Source organism: Patella vulgata, chromosome 9 (assembly GCF_932274485.2).
Source record: "Patella vulgata chromosome 9, xgPatVulg1.2, whole genome shotgun sequence".
NCBI lineage: Eukaryota > Metazoa > Mollusca > Gastropoda > Patellidae > Patella > Patella vulgata.
Genome location: NC_065887.2, coordinates 13,443,631 through 13,457,085, shown reverse-complemented (window position 1 = coordinate 13,457,085; position 13,455 = coordinate 13,443,631). Strand labels below are relative to the sequence as shown.

The following is a 13,455-nucleotide window of genomic DNA, read 5'->3' as shown; positions in this document are numbered from 1 at the left end:
CATTTGGGGAAAAACATATTTATCAATTTCATTTCAATAATAGGGGGGCCATATTTTTCGAAATCGGATTTTTTTCTCGACGGTTTCACTACTGGATCACTGTCAGCCTCGGGGGTTTTGAGTAATTAGCTAATTAGCAATTGAATTAAAATCCCAGAGGCCACAAAGTGTTCTGTTAAGATATAACTTAAAATATATGTTAAATGGGAAGATTAACAATTATTTTCAACAAGGTTTCCATAAATTTTAAATAAATATTCAGAAATAATCCCCTCTGTAACACAGGCAAAACTTGGTTTTTTTTTTATTAAAACTGGAAGCATGTAAAATGAAATGAAACGAAATGGGGTTTAAGGTCCTACTGTTCTGCTCCTATGCTGGGCTAATGAAGACGGGCATACGCCATACAGTTGCTATGAGAGAAATTTTGCCCGGGCAGCCGCACTATCGCCTACTCTTATATAGAATTCCAACTGACAAGCGATCTTTTACGTGCATTCCAATGTATACATGGGACCTCGGTTTTTCGTCTCATCCGAAGGACTAGACAGCTAGCCTTGTCAGGCCCTCCGTCCTCCATCACTGACAACGCCGGAAAATCTGGATGAACACCCGACCTCCAGGCTAGCGAGCCAGCGTCTTACCCACTTAGCCACGTGATCCAATTGGTTCAACACGCTCGTTGGTGTCTATAGTAAGCATAGTTCATTGTTTATTAGGATATTATAAACATGAAAGGGTCATTGCCTTGTATAATCTTTGTCACTGACTTCAAAAGTCAAGTCCCTGTTTATTGACATATCATAAATAATACTCATCAAACGTGTAATTACCTGTATAATTGTAGTACACATTGAAATTAGTGTTCAGGTTGTATATTTATCGTCCGGTTTGGTTCTATGAAAACTAGATCTTGAGAGTGTGCTATGGTTTATTTACCGCATAACTTTACAACATAGGATTGAGTAGCGCTAACAACGTGCGCTTGTAGTAACGAACGGGCATGACCCAGAATACACAACCTTGACCTTGGTTTACCTTATATTATGGATTGACTTTCCAATAAACGGTAAACGAAATATAGATATGTTTACATCTCCCCCTTAAAGCATAATAAACTATTTTAATATTGATACAGTAACAGAAATTAAATCATGGAACATTATGCCTAAATGTTAATACAATTGAATACATGTAGACCCAATTAACAACATATATGCATATTAAAGATCAAGTTTGTCAGTATGCTTAATAATTCGACCACTTCTACTTGTATTAATACTAATATCTGGAACAGGTTTTAAGAATGATCTATTGCGTCTAAATTTGTTTCCTTTTTCATTGCTCACAATAAAAGATCTTGGCGTACTAGCCTTTCCTTCTATTACACCAGGATTCCAAGATTTACAATTTTGATCATATATGACAACCTTTTGATTTACATCTAGATTACTATTATTGACATTATGCTTCTTGTCATATTGAATCTTTTGCTTATCTTGTCTAGATTGTAAACAAACTAAATAGTCTTCATTGGTCTGAGTTCTTTGGAGTTTACCAAAAGAAGGAATTTGAGTTCTATAATTTCTATTATTTAAAAGAACACATGGAGCAGGAAGTGTATTGTCAATCGGGGTGGTTCTGTAGGTTAATAGAGCTATATAGGGATCTTGATTTGCAGATTCAGATTTCTGAAGAAGATTCTTAAGAGTTTGCACCATTCTTTCTATAAAACCATTGCTCTGTGCATAAAAAGGAGAACTTGTTATGTGCTCTATCCCCCACTCAAGACAAAATTTACTAAATTCAGAACTATTATATTGGGGTCCATTGTCAGACATAATGGTTTGGGGAATGCCATATTCACCAAATATAGACTTAAGATGATTAATTACAAATAATGAAGTAGTACAATCTAATTTCCGAACAATAGGAAACTTACTAAAATAATCTGCAACTAACAAATAGTGAATTCTATTATACTCAAATAAGTCGGTGCCTAGCTTTTGCCAGGGGTAACTAGGAATACTATGAGGCAGTAAAGATTCCTTAGGTTGTTGTTTACTAAACTGTAAACAAGTAGAACAATTACTTGTAAGATCTTTTATATCATTTGAAATATCGGGCCAAAATAAACATTCTTTGGCCTTTAACAAACATTTTTCAGTACCCAAATGTCCTTGATGTATAATATCAAACATTTGATTACGCAACTTATGAGGAACTAATATACGATGACATTTAAAAATTACACCATTCTCAACAGACAAGTCCTCACGGTATGTCCAGAATTGTTTAAGTTCAGAAGGACATACCGATATGAATTTTGGCCACCCTTTAAATATAGTTTCTTTGAGTAAACATAGGACAGGGTCTTCACTTATACACTGTCTAATTTCTTCGAGTTTAGCAGGACTTGCTGGTACATCTTTGGTAACTGTATCAATGTTAATAGTTTGAACATCATCACTATCATTAGGTTCCGACATCGCACTAACGCGAGATAAAGCATCTGCAATGACATTGTCTTTGCCCTTAATGTAACAAACTGTAACCTCGTACCTAGCCATTTGTAACAGCATTCGTTGTAGTCTAGGAGAAGCACTTGAAATGGCTTTTTTCCATATACTTTCTAGAGGCTTATGATCTGTGTCGATTTGAACCTTTTTACCATAAACATAATGATGGAACTTTTTTAATGACCATGAAACAGCAAGAAGTTCTCTCTCTATGTTACTGTAGCGCGATTCTGCGTCTGTTAAAGATCGACTTCCATAGCAAACAGGTTGACCATCTTGTAATAAAACGCAACCTAATCCCTTTAGGCTAGAATCCGCTTGAATAACATTAGATTTATCAGGGTTGTAAAACGTTAAAACAGGAACACTCGTTATGATTTGTTTCAGTTCATCAAACGATTTAGAATGTTCTTGTTGCCACTGAAAGGGAACATTATTTTTAAGTAAGTTTCTTAACGGTTCTGAAACTTGGGCTAATACAGGAGAAAACCTGTGTAAATAGTTGATTAAACCTAGAAACGACTGCAACTCAGTTCGGTTATTTGGTGGTTTCATATCTAAAATGGAATTAACTTTCTTTTCGTCCACTTTAAGACCACTTGGAGTCCATTTGTGTCCAAAAAATGACGCTTCTTGAACTTTAAATTGAAATTTACTTGGATTGAACTTGATATTGTTTTCACGAGCTGTATCTAAAACATTAATAATATTTCTGTCGTGATTTAGTTCATTTGAACCGTAAACAAAAGTATCATCCGCGATACCAGTTAAACCTGGTAATTTACCAAAAACAAAATCCATTTTCTCTTGAAAAATGTCACCACTTACACTTAAACCGAAAGGTAGTCTAGTCCAACGGTATTTTCCCCATGGGGTATTAAATGTACAAAGTCTACTACTTGACTCGTCTAATTTAACTTGCCAGAAACCATTACTTGCATCTAAGATGCTGAAATATTTAGCACCAGAAAGTCGAGGTATAACATCTTCTAACGTTCTAACATAATATGGATTACGTAACAAAGCAACATTTAAATCACGAGGGTCTAAACACATTCTTATGTTATGACTATTTGGTTTAGGGGTTATCACTGTTGAGTTAATCCATTCAGTGTATTCATCATTAACTTTACAAACAATACCAAGTTCCTCTAAACGATTCAATTCTTCTTGATACATTTGTTGCATATGTACAGGAACTTGTCTCGGGGCGTGTTGTACAGGAGGTATATTATTATCGATATTTAAATGATAAGGCTCTCCAGGAAAACTACCAATACCAGTAAAAACATCTTGGTATTCTTTCAAAAGATACTCTTTTGTAACAGGAAGTGGATGCTTGATACCATTTACATCAAATAATTTAACTGTACATTTTTCAGAACTTGAAGTTTTGTAGGACAAATTTGATGCTGTAACTTCCCAATTAAGCTTTATAAGATCTAAATCCTGGGCTAAGACATTACCAATAATGACTGGGCTTTTGATATCAACAACTTCAAAACATGCTAACTTCGAACTTCCATTTGGAGATTCAACTAAGACTTCACATACGCCTTTACTGTTAATTTCTGTTCCACCGAAAGCTAAGAGTTTATGCTTAGAACACTGTGACAGAACTGAATTCCGCGTTACTCGATTGCAATTCTGTTAATTCGGGACGTTCTGGACTGTGAATCGAGCATCCCCAAAATTTTCGGATTGAGAGAATTCAATTCCGGAACGTTCAATCGAGTACGCCCTTTGTGTGTGAATTACTTTTGGCCGCTTTGATAGGCCATGGACTTTGTAAATGACACAATTCTTTTTTATTCCGATGTAATTTGGTTGTATTGAATTCTTAATGAATTTATTTGACTTGAATTGGTTCAGTGTAATTCTGGTTAGTGCTAAATGATAAGGCCAGCTCGATTTTTCGTCATAGGTCACGGGATGTAAACAGGGCTAGCTCCAAGCCCAATCCTAACCCTATCCCCGGACCTAGCCCCAATGCTTACCCTAACTTCGGGATTTTCTAACCTGGTTTCCTCTTTTCAATGATTCAGAACTATAGGCCTGGCAAGGAAATAGTGACCCGAATATACCATTGGTAGCACCTGGAGGTCGGGTGTTCGATCCCTGCATTGCCGAGAAAGTTCATCCAGATTTTCCGGCGTGGTTTCCCCTTGTCAATGATGCAGGGCGGAGAGCCTGACAAGGACACCTGTCTAGTCGTTCGGATGGGACGAACAACCGAGGTCCCGTGTACATATTGGCGTGCACGTAAATGATCCCTTGGCAGTTGGAATTCGATATAAGAGTAGGCCGTAGCGCTGCTGCCTGGGCAAAATTTCCCTCATAGCACACTGTATGGCGTATGCCCGTATTAGCCCAGTTTAGGAGCAGAACAGTAGGACGTTAAACCCCATTTCATTTCCATTGGTAGCACGTTAAAAATCTGCTGACATAAAACCTACTTATAGATATATTTTAGACAGGTCAGCAATTCTGCGCACGATTTTTTGTATTTCCATGTCTACAGAAAAATCTCTGAAAAGTATGGGGAATCCCACGTAAATGACTTGATAAGTGAATTTGCAGCAACAAGAGCGATTGATTGACCTACTGGAAGAGAACTCGTCTATGTACGTCAGAATGTAAATGCTGGTTGAGCACGCTTCACGCAAGAAAAATCGTCGTGAAAAAGCTACGAAAAAGTCGATCATCGGGCAACCTTTTTTATTCCGCGCGCGTTTTCGTTGGCGAAAAATCCGGTCAAATGCAAATGTCACGCCACTTGACCCAATGACAGACCTTATCTAAAGAGCATCCATTAAACCACTTGGTCACTAACCTCAACGTATATATGAAAGAAATAAACTGACAATAAGTGTGTTTGCCTTCGATATTACCCTCGATGGACATGGCCGTTAATTCTTGCTTGCTAACTAGGAGGCCTGGGGTTCGCTATCGGTGTGGGCCGAGAAAGTTCCTTAGGATTTTCTGGTGTTGTTTCTGTTGCTGGTACGATATATCGTTGAATCGATGTATGGCGATTGACCTTCTCACGATTCGTGTATCGCGATTTTTTTTAATGTTTTTTTTTTGTCGCTTCAGTAAGTAATCTGTCACTCTTAAATATCCACGTCACACATTATCCATAGGTACACAAACAATATTAAACTGTTTTGCTCCTTATTTTGATCTACATCAGTATCGAGATAAATAATAGTTTCATGTCTTCAATTTTCGTTTACGGTAAAATTTCATTCCTAAGTTTGGATTATTGGCTGAGCGTTAGTTTGAAAATGGCGGCCCAATTCAAATGAAAGTTGTTTATGTTTTTGTATCGCATAATTCGACATGTAAGATAGAGTTGGATTTTCATAATTTTGTGTCGGATGTGGCAAGAAATGGTTCCTTTTAGCGACCAAAGAAGAATCACGGTGAAAAATAGACGGTAAGGATTCCAAAATTGCCTTAGAACCGAGATGGGGAAAAGCCTTATTTTCATACCAGTTGTCATTAGCAGCTGACAATAACGCAGTAGAAGGCAGAGCCGATACAATTTACGCCTTCTACAATTTACGTTACTAAAGTAACTAATCCTACACGAGCCTAATAAGATGCAAGATTATCAAGGGAAATATAAGCAGATCCATTCTACAGTATAGAACCTTTAAATTCAACAATTATCGTATAAGTGATAATATTATAGAAATCCTATGGCGTCATTGGATTTCTATAATATCATCACTTATACGATTAATTCTGAAGTAATTTGACACAGTTGGTGGCTGGGCATGTCCTACGACAATTCACAGATATGGGGTGTAAGAATAGTTGGTGTTCTATTACAATTTGTGTTACACGATATTATAACTACAACAGACAAGTTCTCACACTCCTAGAACTGGATCTAAAAATCAGCCAGATTTATCCTTGAGGAATGTAATCAGATTGAACTTTACATTATTTAATATTATCATTTGTGTTATTATACGTTGTATACTGATTGATTCTATATTAGGTTTCACAATAATTGTAATAATTGTTCCTTTGTTCTAAATAACACATGTGTAATATAATATTTTAATTGTTTGTCGATTGAGCAATTGAGAAGGTGGACTTTCACACAAATTTTGAGATTTTTAAAACTTAAAAATATGTATATTATTTTCATATTTTGATTAAAGATACGTAATGGGAGATTAGATAAAGAGCAGGCAGTTCTAACTATAATAGTTAAAAACAAGATAATGTAAAGGGAGTTTCGTGAAAATTCTTTAAATAATTTGACAATTACAGTCGTGAGATAAAATCAAATGTTAATAAATGTTTCCTTGTTATTGTTAACTGAGTTTGTTTTTTCGTTGTCACAGTGTCTAAATAATAAGAAAAGTTCAAGAAATCTTCAAAAAAAAAGTTCTTCAATTTTCTTTATGTCTCGTCAGCCCCAGTTTTCTTCAATCACGAGTGATTTCCCCTTGATTAGAGAACATTCAATTTGCTGATTTGGATTCCACATTAAATTAAGTTGCACATACTGTGGCACAAGACGTAGTACAACAATATTACATTATTCAGTCATGTTTTAGATAATAATATCAATTTTCAATTATTTAAGCATTTTGGTTTCAACATTCTGTCCCCATAGTTGTATAGGTCTGAGCCCACACAATTACCCAATCCATAAACACAAAGGCCAAATGCTAAAGACCTCAATAATATTATAGCGAATTATGAATTTCACCAGTTCACTTAGATGGATTCACTCACATATACTCAGAGATATCTTCATATATCTATTAACACCTGACAACCCATATTTCTGATTCTAATATTAAGCACAATTTATCAACAGGTCGTGTAAGAGTTGATGACTTCGTTTTGAGTTTTACAAATCGCACAGAACCTTTCTTGTCTGTCATAACTTCAATAACTCTTCCGAGGGCCCAACAAAGACCAATCAACACTGCACTGATTAAGTTTTTCAGACATTTTTGACTGATTCCATTCTTTCATAGTGTCTTTCAACTCTTTTTTCGTTCCAATGCAATTAGTACCAATATCAATTAGTATGGAGTCAATGACAGTTCTATAATTGCTAATCCATTTCGTGAGTTTGAATCCTCCAGTCCTACAGAGTTTGGATAAATTTTCCAGACTCTCTGTTGACTTCAAGCAATCATCAACATAAACGTTTCTTCTAATTGTGTCTGCTACCCCAGGTTCAAATTTATCACCAATATCGTCAGCAGTTTTATGGAGTGCACTATTGGCGCAGGTTAGTGATGATATGACTCTAAAGGGATGCAGTGTCATTCTAACTATTTCCGGGTCAAGCTCATAATTTCCCTCTCTCCACCAGTAAAATGTAAGATAATCTCGACCATCTTCTGGAGCTCCACAATCGATGGGGAATCTAATACTTGCGATTCTCTAGTTGCCTCATTGACAGGTAAGTAAGATGTAATCTGAGGCTGGGGTGCTCTAGCTGGCGTTGAATGAAGGTAGGTATCGTTACATCTAGAATGGTAAGTATCAGAACCATTGGTAATTCCATCTGTCACACCACAACGTTTCGGATCTAATGTTCCTCTTTTATGCAGAGTTTGAGGCAAATGATGTCTTCTCTATTTCTTTATGTAAAGAATCGATTTCCTCTTCGATCTGAATTTGATCCATCTTGGCTTGATGTTGTATTTGAATCCTTTTTAATTTTAAATCCATCGGTATTTTTTTCCGATTTGAGTTTATCTTCTAATCCCACCTTTTGCAAATTCAGTCTATTTCCTGTTTCATTTTAAGTTGAGATTTTCTTTCTGAGGTTGTGATGCTGGGTCTTTGAGACACATTGTCAATTGGAATGATTGCGTCATTAACTGCTTCACTGATCCATTGGGTTACTACTGTTTTAAAGTGAAGGAAGTTCTGTTCAGTGTCTTCCCCATATTTGTCATCTCCTTCATCGAAGAGCAGTAAACGATAACTTTGGTGGTGGTAATGAAACTCTTCAAATGGATCTAAGAATAGTTCATATTCTTCTTCAACTTCATTTACCCTTTTCTTTCATTAAACTTTCAATTTCTTTTATCTTATTTTCAACTGTAGCAGCAGCGAACGTCCTGTTCTTCAGTCTTACTTCTAATGAATGTCTTCTTCCCTTCTCTGTCATTTTCTCTATTTATTAGGTTACTATAAACATGCAATTATGGGTTTTTGACGTTGAAATACACTGTCAGCAAGCTTTCACTTGCAAACTGACTGGACAGGGGTGCGTGGAGGTCATGATACAAAGCGAGGTGAAGCGACCTTGGTTGGTGATGCAGCCTTGGCTTCCTGACTTTTTGGGTTGACCTAACATCAGGATACTTGTGACGCATGCTGGATCTGGTACTGGAGATGTTGGTCTGGAAATGTTAACTGTCTGGGGTGTCTAGGTGAAGTTTGTCGATTGGAATATTTATGGGTATTTATGTTAGGCAACCGGCTAAATTACACTAGGCACACGTTTGATATACGTTACGTACTCTCCTCAGCAATTCCTTAGATGGACGCTACGCATGCACTGTAAGTCGTTTCTATTGGCGTGAGCGTGCTTGGACTAACGGTGGCGCGATTTGTGCACTAATATTGCATATGAAGCGGTAATTAACGGTCATCATAAAACTGCGGGTCTTTCTTTGTAAATGTTTTTTGTTGGGTATGGTCTATTTGATCTTTACTCTGATAGATTGGGACTTTAATAAGCAGAGGTGTAGATATTGTAACAAACTGTTATTAGCAAGCGTTTAAAATAATTTCCTAAAGGGATTTGGAACCATATACTTTTTTAATCGGTTACAATCGATATTATGCTGATAAATCACCGTCATTATCACGTCCACATCCCAAAATAACCCTCTTTTTTGTTGACTGGACGTTACCCCCCCCCCCCACCCACACACACCCACACACACGCTATGATTTAATCCATAATTCAACAGACATGCAACTTTTAGACCAGTAAGTTCTCTGATTTACTCCAGGCATCAACAAGAATTAAACTGTCAAATACTGATTAAACACGGGAGTTGTCCCCTTATCCTGCAACAGTAACATTCTTTAAATCGTCCATTAATGTGTCCTGGGCACCATGTTCTGAATCAATGTCTATTTCCATGACGGTTGTTTTTCGAACCCTCTTTAATATCTTTCTTCCGTAAATCAGAATAACAAATAGCAAAACGACGGACATGATAGCTTCACCTAGCAACAAGTAACAAAACCAAAGGGCAGAGAACTCTTTGATGAAGAAGCCTAATACCACAGGGTTGCTAAGGAGGCCAATAGCCCCAGCAACCAGGATGAATGAAGAAACTTTACCGTTAACTGGTATGAGTTCTTTATCCGTGAGTGAAATCCCTGTAGGAAACAGAATTGATATGGCACTGCCTGCGACACATGCAAACACCCAAATACCCGTATGAGCTAAATATAAAGCACTTATCCATAATCCTAATAAAGCACATATTACAAAGCACATAGCAAATAGTAAAAGTTTTGCCGGGCTAATCAAGTCCGCAACAAAAATGACGAGAATCCGAGCCGTAATTAAGGACGCCCAGAACGCTGACGTTACCAGGGCGCCATCCTTTTTCGACCAATCCATTTGTTTCACAACAAAAGTCATTAAAAATGCGGAAAATGCGTCCTCGATGCCAGTATTACATATATACATACACATAATTAGCACAACAGATATAACATAGTATAACAAAGGCACGTTTCGTTGTTCTGTGGCTTTTCGTGAATTACCTTCCTTGGTTAGATTACTTTCACCCTTAAAACTTTTTATCAAGAATGGCACTGACGTCAATACGGCTAAAATGGCCGATATAATGAAAGCATATTGTAACTTTATTACGTAGGCTGTGGACTGTAATGGATTTGTTTGATTGTTGATACAAGAAATGTTTGAATTAAGGGTAGCATTATTTGTGACGTTGCAGGTGATAACTGGGTCTTGTGATTTAATATCCGAGTTTTGATTCTCTACTAAGTGTTTTGGCACAAGAAAGGGTTCTGTTACCAAAGGAGAGATTAAAGCTCCTATGGAGAATCCTAAATGAACGATAAACATGTAAGGTCGACTCTCTGACTTCCACACTCGGACAACATCAGCTGTGCCACCTAGGAAATAAAATCCTTATTTTAAAAACAGTAGCACTTATCAGTTCCTTTAGGTCATGCAACGTTTGATTGTTGCTTCTCTACTTAATGGTTTTGCACAAGAAAGGGCGCTGTTACAAGTGGAGAGATTAATGTCAGTTTCATAATCTAACACCCAATAGGTTTATTCAAAATCTAACAGCTCTGTACCCTCAACTCAATTTCAAGTTTGCAAAGTTTAAAATAGTTAAATAAGACTGACTATAAATAGCTATAAATGATAGATCACCCCTCACCCAATTTAATCTTTGTCTACCCTAACTTCTGAACAAATTAAATTATTTAAATTAGACTAACGTGAAAAATATCAAATATCCATTATGATAAAGTAAATAAGTGCGAGCGTACTATATCAACCATAACGTCATCGCCGCCATCTTGAAATTGTGGCATTATGTGAAAATTCATTCTATCGATATGCATTAGTCCGAGTCCAGAGTCACAAATATTAAGACAGCAGAGAGTGTGGAAAGTGTTTGACACTTACCCACACTTTTGTATTAATGGCAGTATAAATAATTAAAAAAATGGTCCCTTACCTGTTTCTAGACCCCTCATACAAAACCCAGTGATGAACCAGATAAATATCATGAGAGGATATTGTCGACATTGTGGTACAACACCCACACATACACCCATGCCAATATTAGCCAGAAATATTAATCTAGGTTTGTTGAATCTGTCATATGAAGCACCAATTACCAGCGCCCCAAGCAATCCACCAACAGCAGCGAAAGTAAAGAACAGGGATGCCTCTTCTACATCAGTATTAGTTATAAGTTGTAGATCTAAAAAGGAAGGTCCTCTTTGTCCAGCGATAAAACCCTTAAAAAAACCCACCAAAATCATCATTGTTAAAGAAGTTAAATGAAAACTGAAATGGGGTTTAACGTCCTGGGGGCCGCGGTGACTAACTTAGTAAGTCGCTGGCTCATTAACCAGGATGTCCCCGGGTTGAACCCCCGGAGAGGTGGCGTGGTTCCGATTCCCAGCTTGTTACACGTGACAAGGCGTAGGGTTGACTGCCTAACTTCGTTTCCCCTACTGCTAAAGACATCTACCCTCAAGTGAATTGTTGAAAAAAAAAATCATACGTTAGTCCCGAAATAGCCTGGGCCTGGTGTGTGTGTCGACGGGAGGGTGGGGGGGGGTAACGGTATTGTATTAGATCAGTGGTTCTCAACCTTTTTTTGGCAACGGTACACCTTGGAACAGATGAAAATTAGCGGCACACCTGGCTAAATATATATGAAAAATATCTGAATTTTGCCAAATTAAAATATGGCATGTCATAGACGGCATACAAGTACAACCGTAGACACAGACTAGTCATAGACACATAGAATGACTCAAACGTACCAGTAGACACCAGTGAATACTCAAATGGAATCAAGTGGCTTGTCGCGTTTTCTTATAGTGTGCTGTTCAAAATTTCGCGGCACACTGGTTGAGAATCACTGTATTAGATTCTATATTTTGATCAACAATCACGTAATGTACATGGCGCCAATCTTTAATATAACAATTAGACAATATTAAATTACTAATGTAAGTATTGGCTACACTTATTGTAGTCCTACACAGCATAGTCACAATACATAAACGTAACATACTTCACATACTTCACTTTATAAAATACTCAATAGTGCAGTTGCTGCATAAAAAAAATAGGACGTTATGCCCCATTTCTTTTCATTTATAAAATGCTATAATCCCACAAATGCTTAAACTCTTTGCCAACAGTGCTGAACAATAGTAAATCATTTAAGCCATTTGGTGTATAATTCTTACCATTGCAATGAAGGATAAAAATAGCCATGATGTGTGTAGAAGTCTGGCCCTGTAAGCTGTATTCTTCCATTTTGTCAGAAATCCACGGCGAATTTGATTCCCTTCTGCTTTTTCTTCTCGTTCCTGCATTGTGAACATAATATACTGACTGTCAAGTTTATATCGATCAATAGCCTACACGTTGCTTAAAGCTACGTTTACACTGTACACATATTGTCAGCAAATCAGTATAGGCGAGTCATTGTCCTATGGTAGGATGACCCGTGCACTTTACAGAAAGTTGGTCTCGACACGGCTAAATGTGCACGCTTCAGTTGCGTGTCTCGAACTGATTTCTGACTACCCCGCACTCGCTTTGAGTCGATAAATAGCCATGGCACGTGCAATTCTCTACAAATATATCAACTATTACATCCGTAAAAAATCTATTGTTGACGATTTTGAATAGCAGTAAAATTTAGCTTCTTGGTTATTACAGCAGCTTTAGTAATTACGTTTGTTTTATTTTTTAAATTGCTTTATCATTAACTGTACCGTTAAGAGCGGCATCTTTTGGTTTAGTACAAATACTATCTCTGAATCACTTTCTTTAGCAGGAACATGATACTAGCAGTAGTTTCATTTTACTTTTACAAGTTTCTTAAAACAATTGTTGAGTTGTCTAAAGTGCTTATTTCTAAATTCAATTTCTTGTTCTAGCTTTCTGTTATGTTTCGTAAAAAAGTAGTCTTGATTATCCCGACCTGTCAATCAGACGTAGAATGGTCGATAGACTGGTTAAGCGAGACTAATTTCAAAACAAGGGCACGTAACCTATCTTTTACTCAAAAGTGTCTGGATGTTATGAACGCAACTTGGAACCAGTTTTCAGTCTATTATTTATAGATGATTAATGGTCATAGCTTATTAAGTACAACATGATCGTTTATTTAGTGACTATAATTGTGTGAAA

At 36.9% G+C, this 13,455-nt stretch overlaps 1 protein-coding gene across 1 annotated transcript; it reads right to left on the bottom strand.

The window, feature by feature from the left end:
- Positions 1 to 9,510: 9,510 nt before the first annotated feature.
- On the bottom strand, positions 9,511 to 12,735 carry LOC126831920 (sodium-dependent glucose transporter 1-like). Its single transcript, XM_050562594.2, has 3 exons — positions 12,504 to 12,735; positions 11,252 to 11,537; positions 9,511 to 10,673 (listed from the first exon to the last, which is right to left on the bottom strand). Exons 1-3 carry the CDS (start codon positions 12,639 to 12,641, stop codon positions 9,583 to 9,585), a joined length of 1,515 nt encoding a protein of 504 aa, XP_050418551.2. The 5' UTR covers positions 12,642 to 12,735; the 3' UTR covers positions 9,511 to 9,582.
- Between the last annotated feature and the right edge of the window lie 720 nt (positions 12,736 to 13,455).

What these genes read in the sequence shown, in the direction of transcription:
- LOC126831920 (XM_050562594.2), bottom strand. Translation starts at nt 12,641, where the DNA reads ATGTTCACAATGCAGGAACGAGAAGAAAAAGCAGAAGGGAATCAAATT. An exon ending in TTTTATCCTTCATTGCAATG is followed by an intron (nt 11,538 to 12,503) that starts GTAAGAATTATA and finishes GGTTTTTTTAAG; the next exon opens with GGTTTTATCGCTGGACAAAG. An exon ending in TATGAGGGGTCTAGAAACAG is followed by an intron (nt 10,674 to 11,251) that starts GTAAGGGACCAT and finishes TTTATTTCCTAG; the next exon opens with GTGGCACAGCTGATGTTGTC.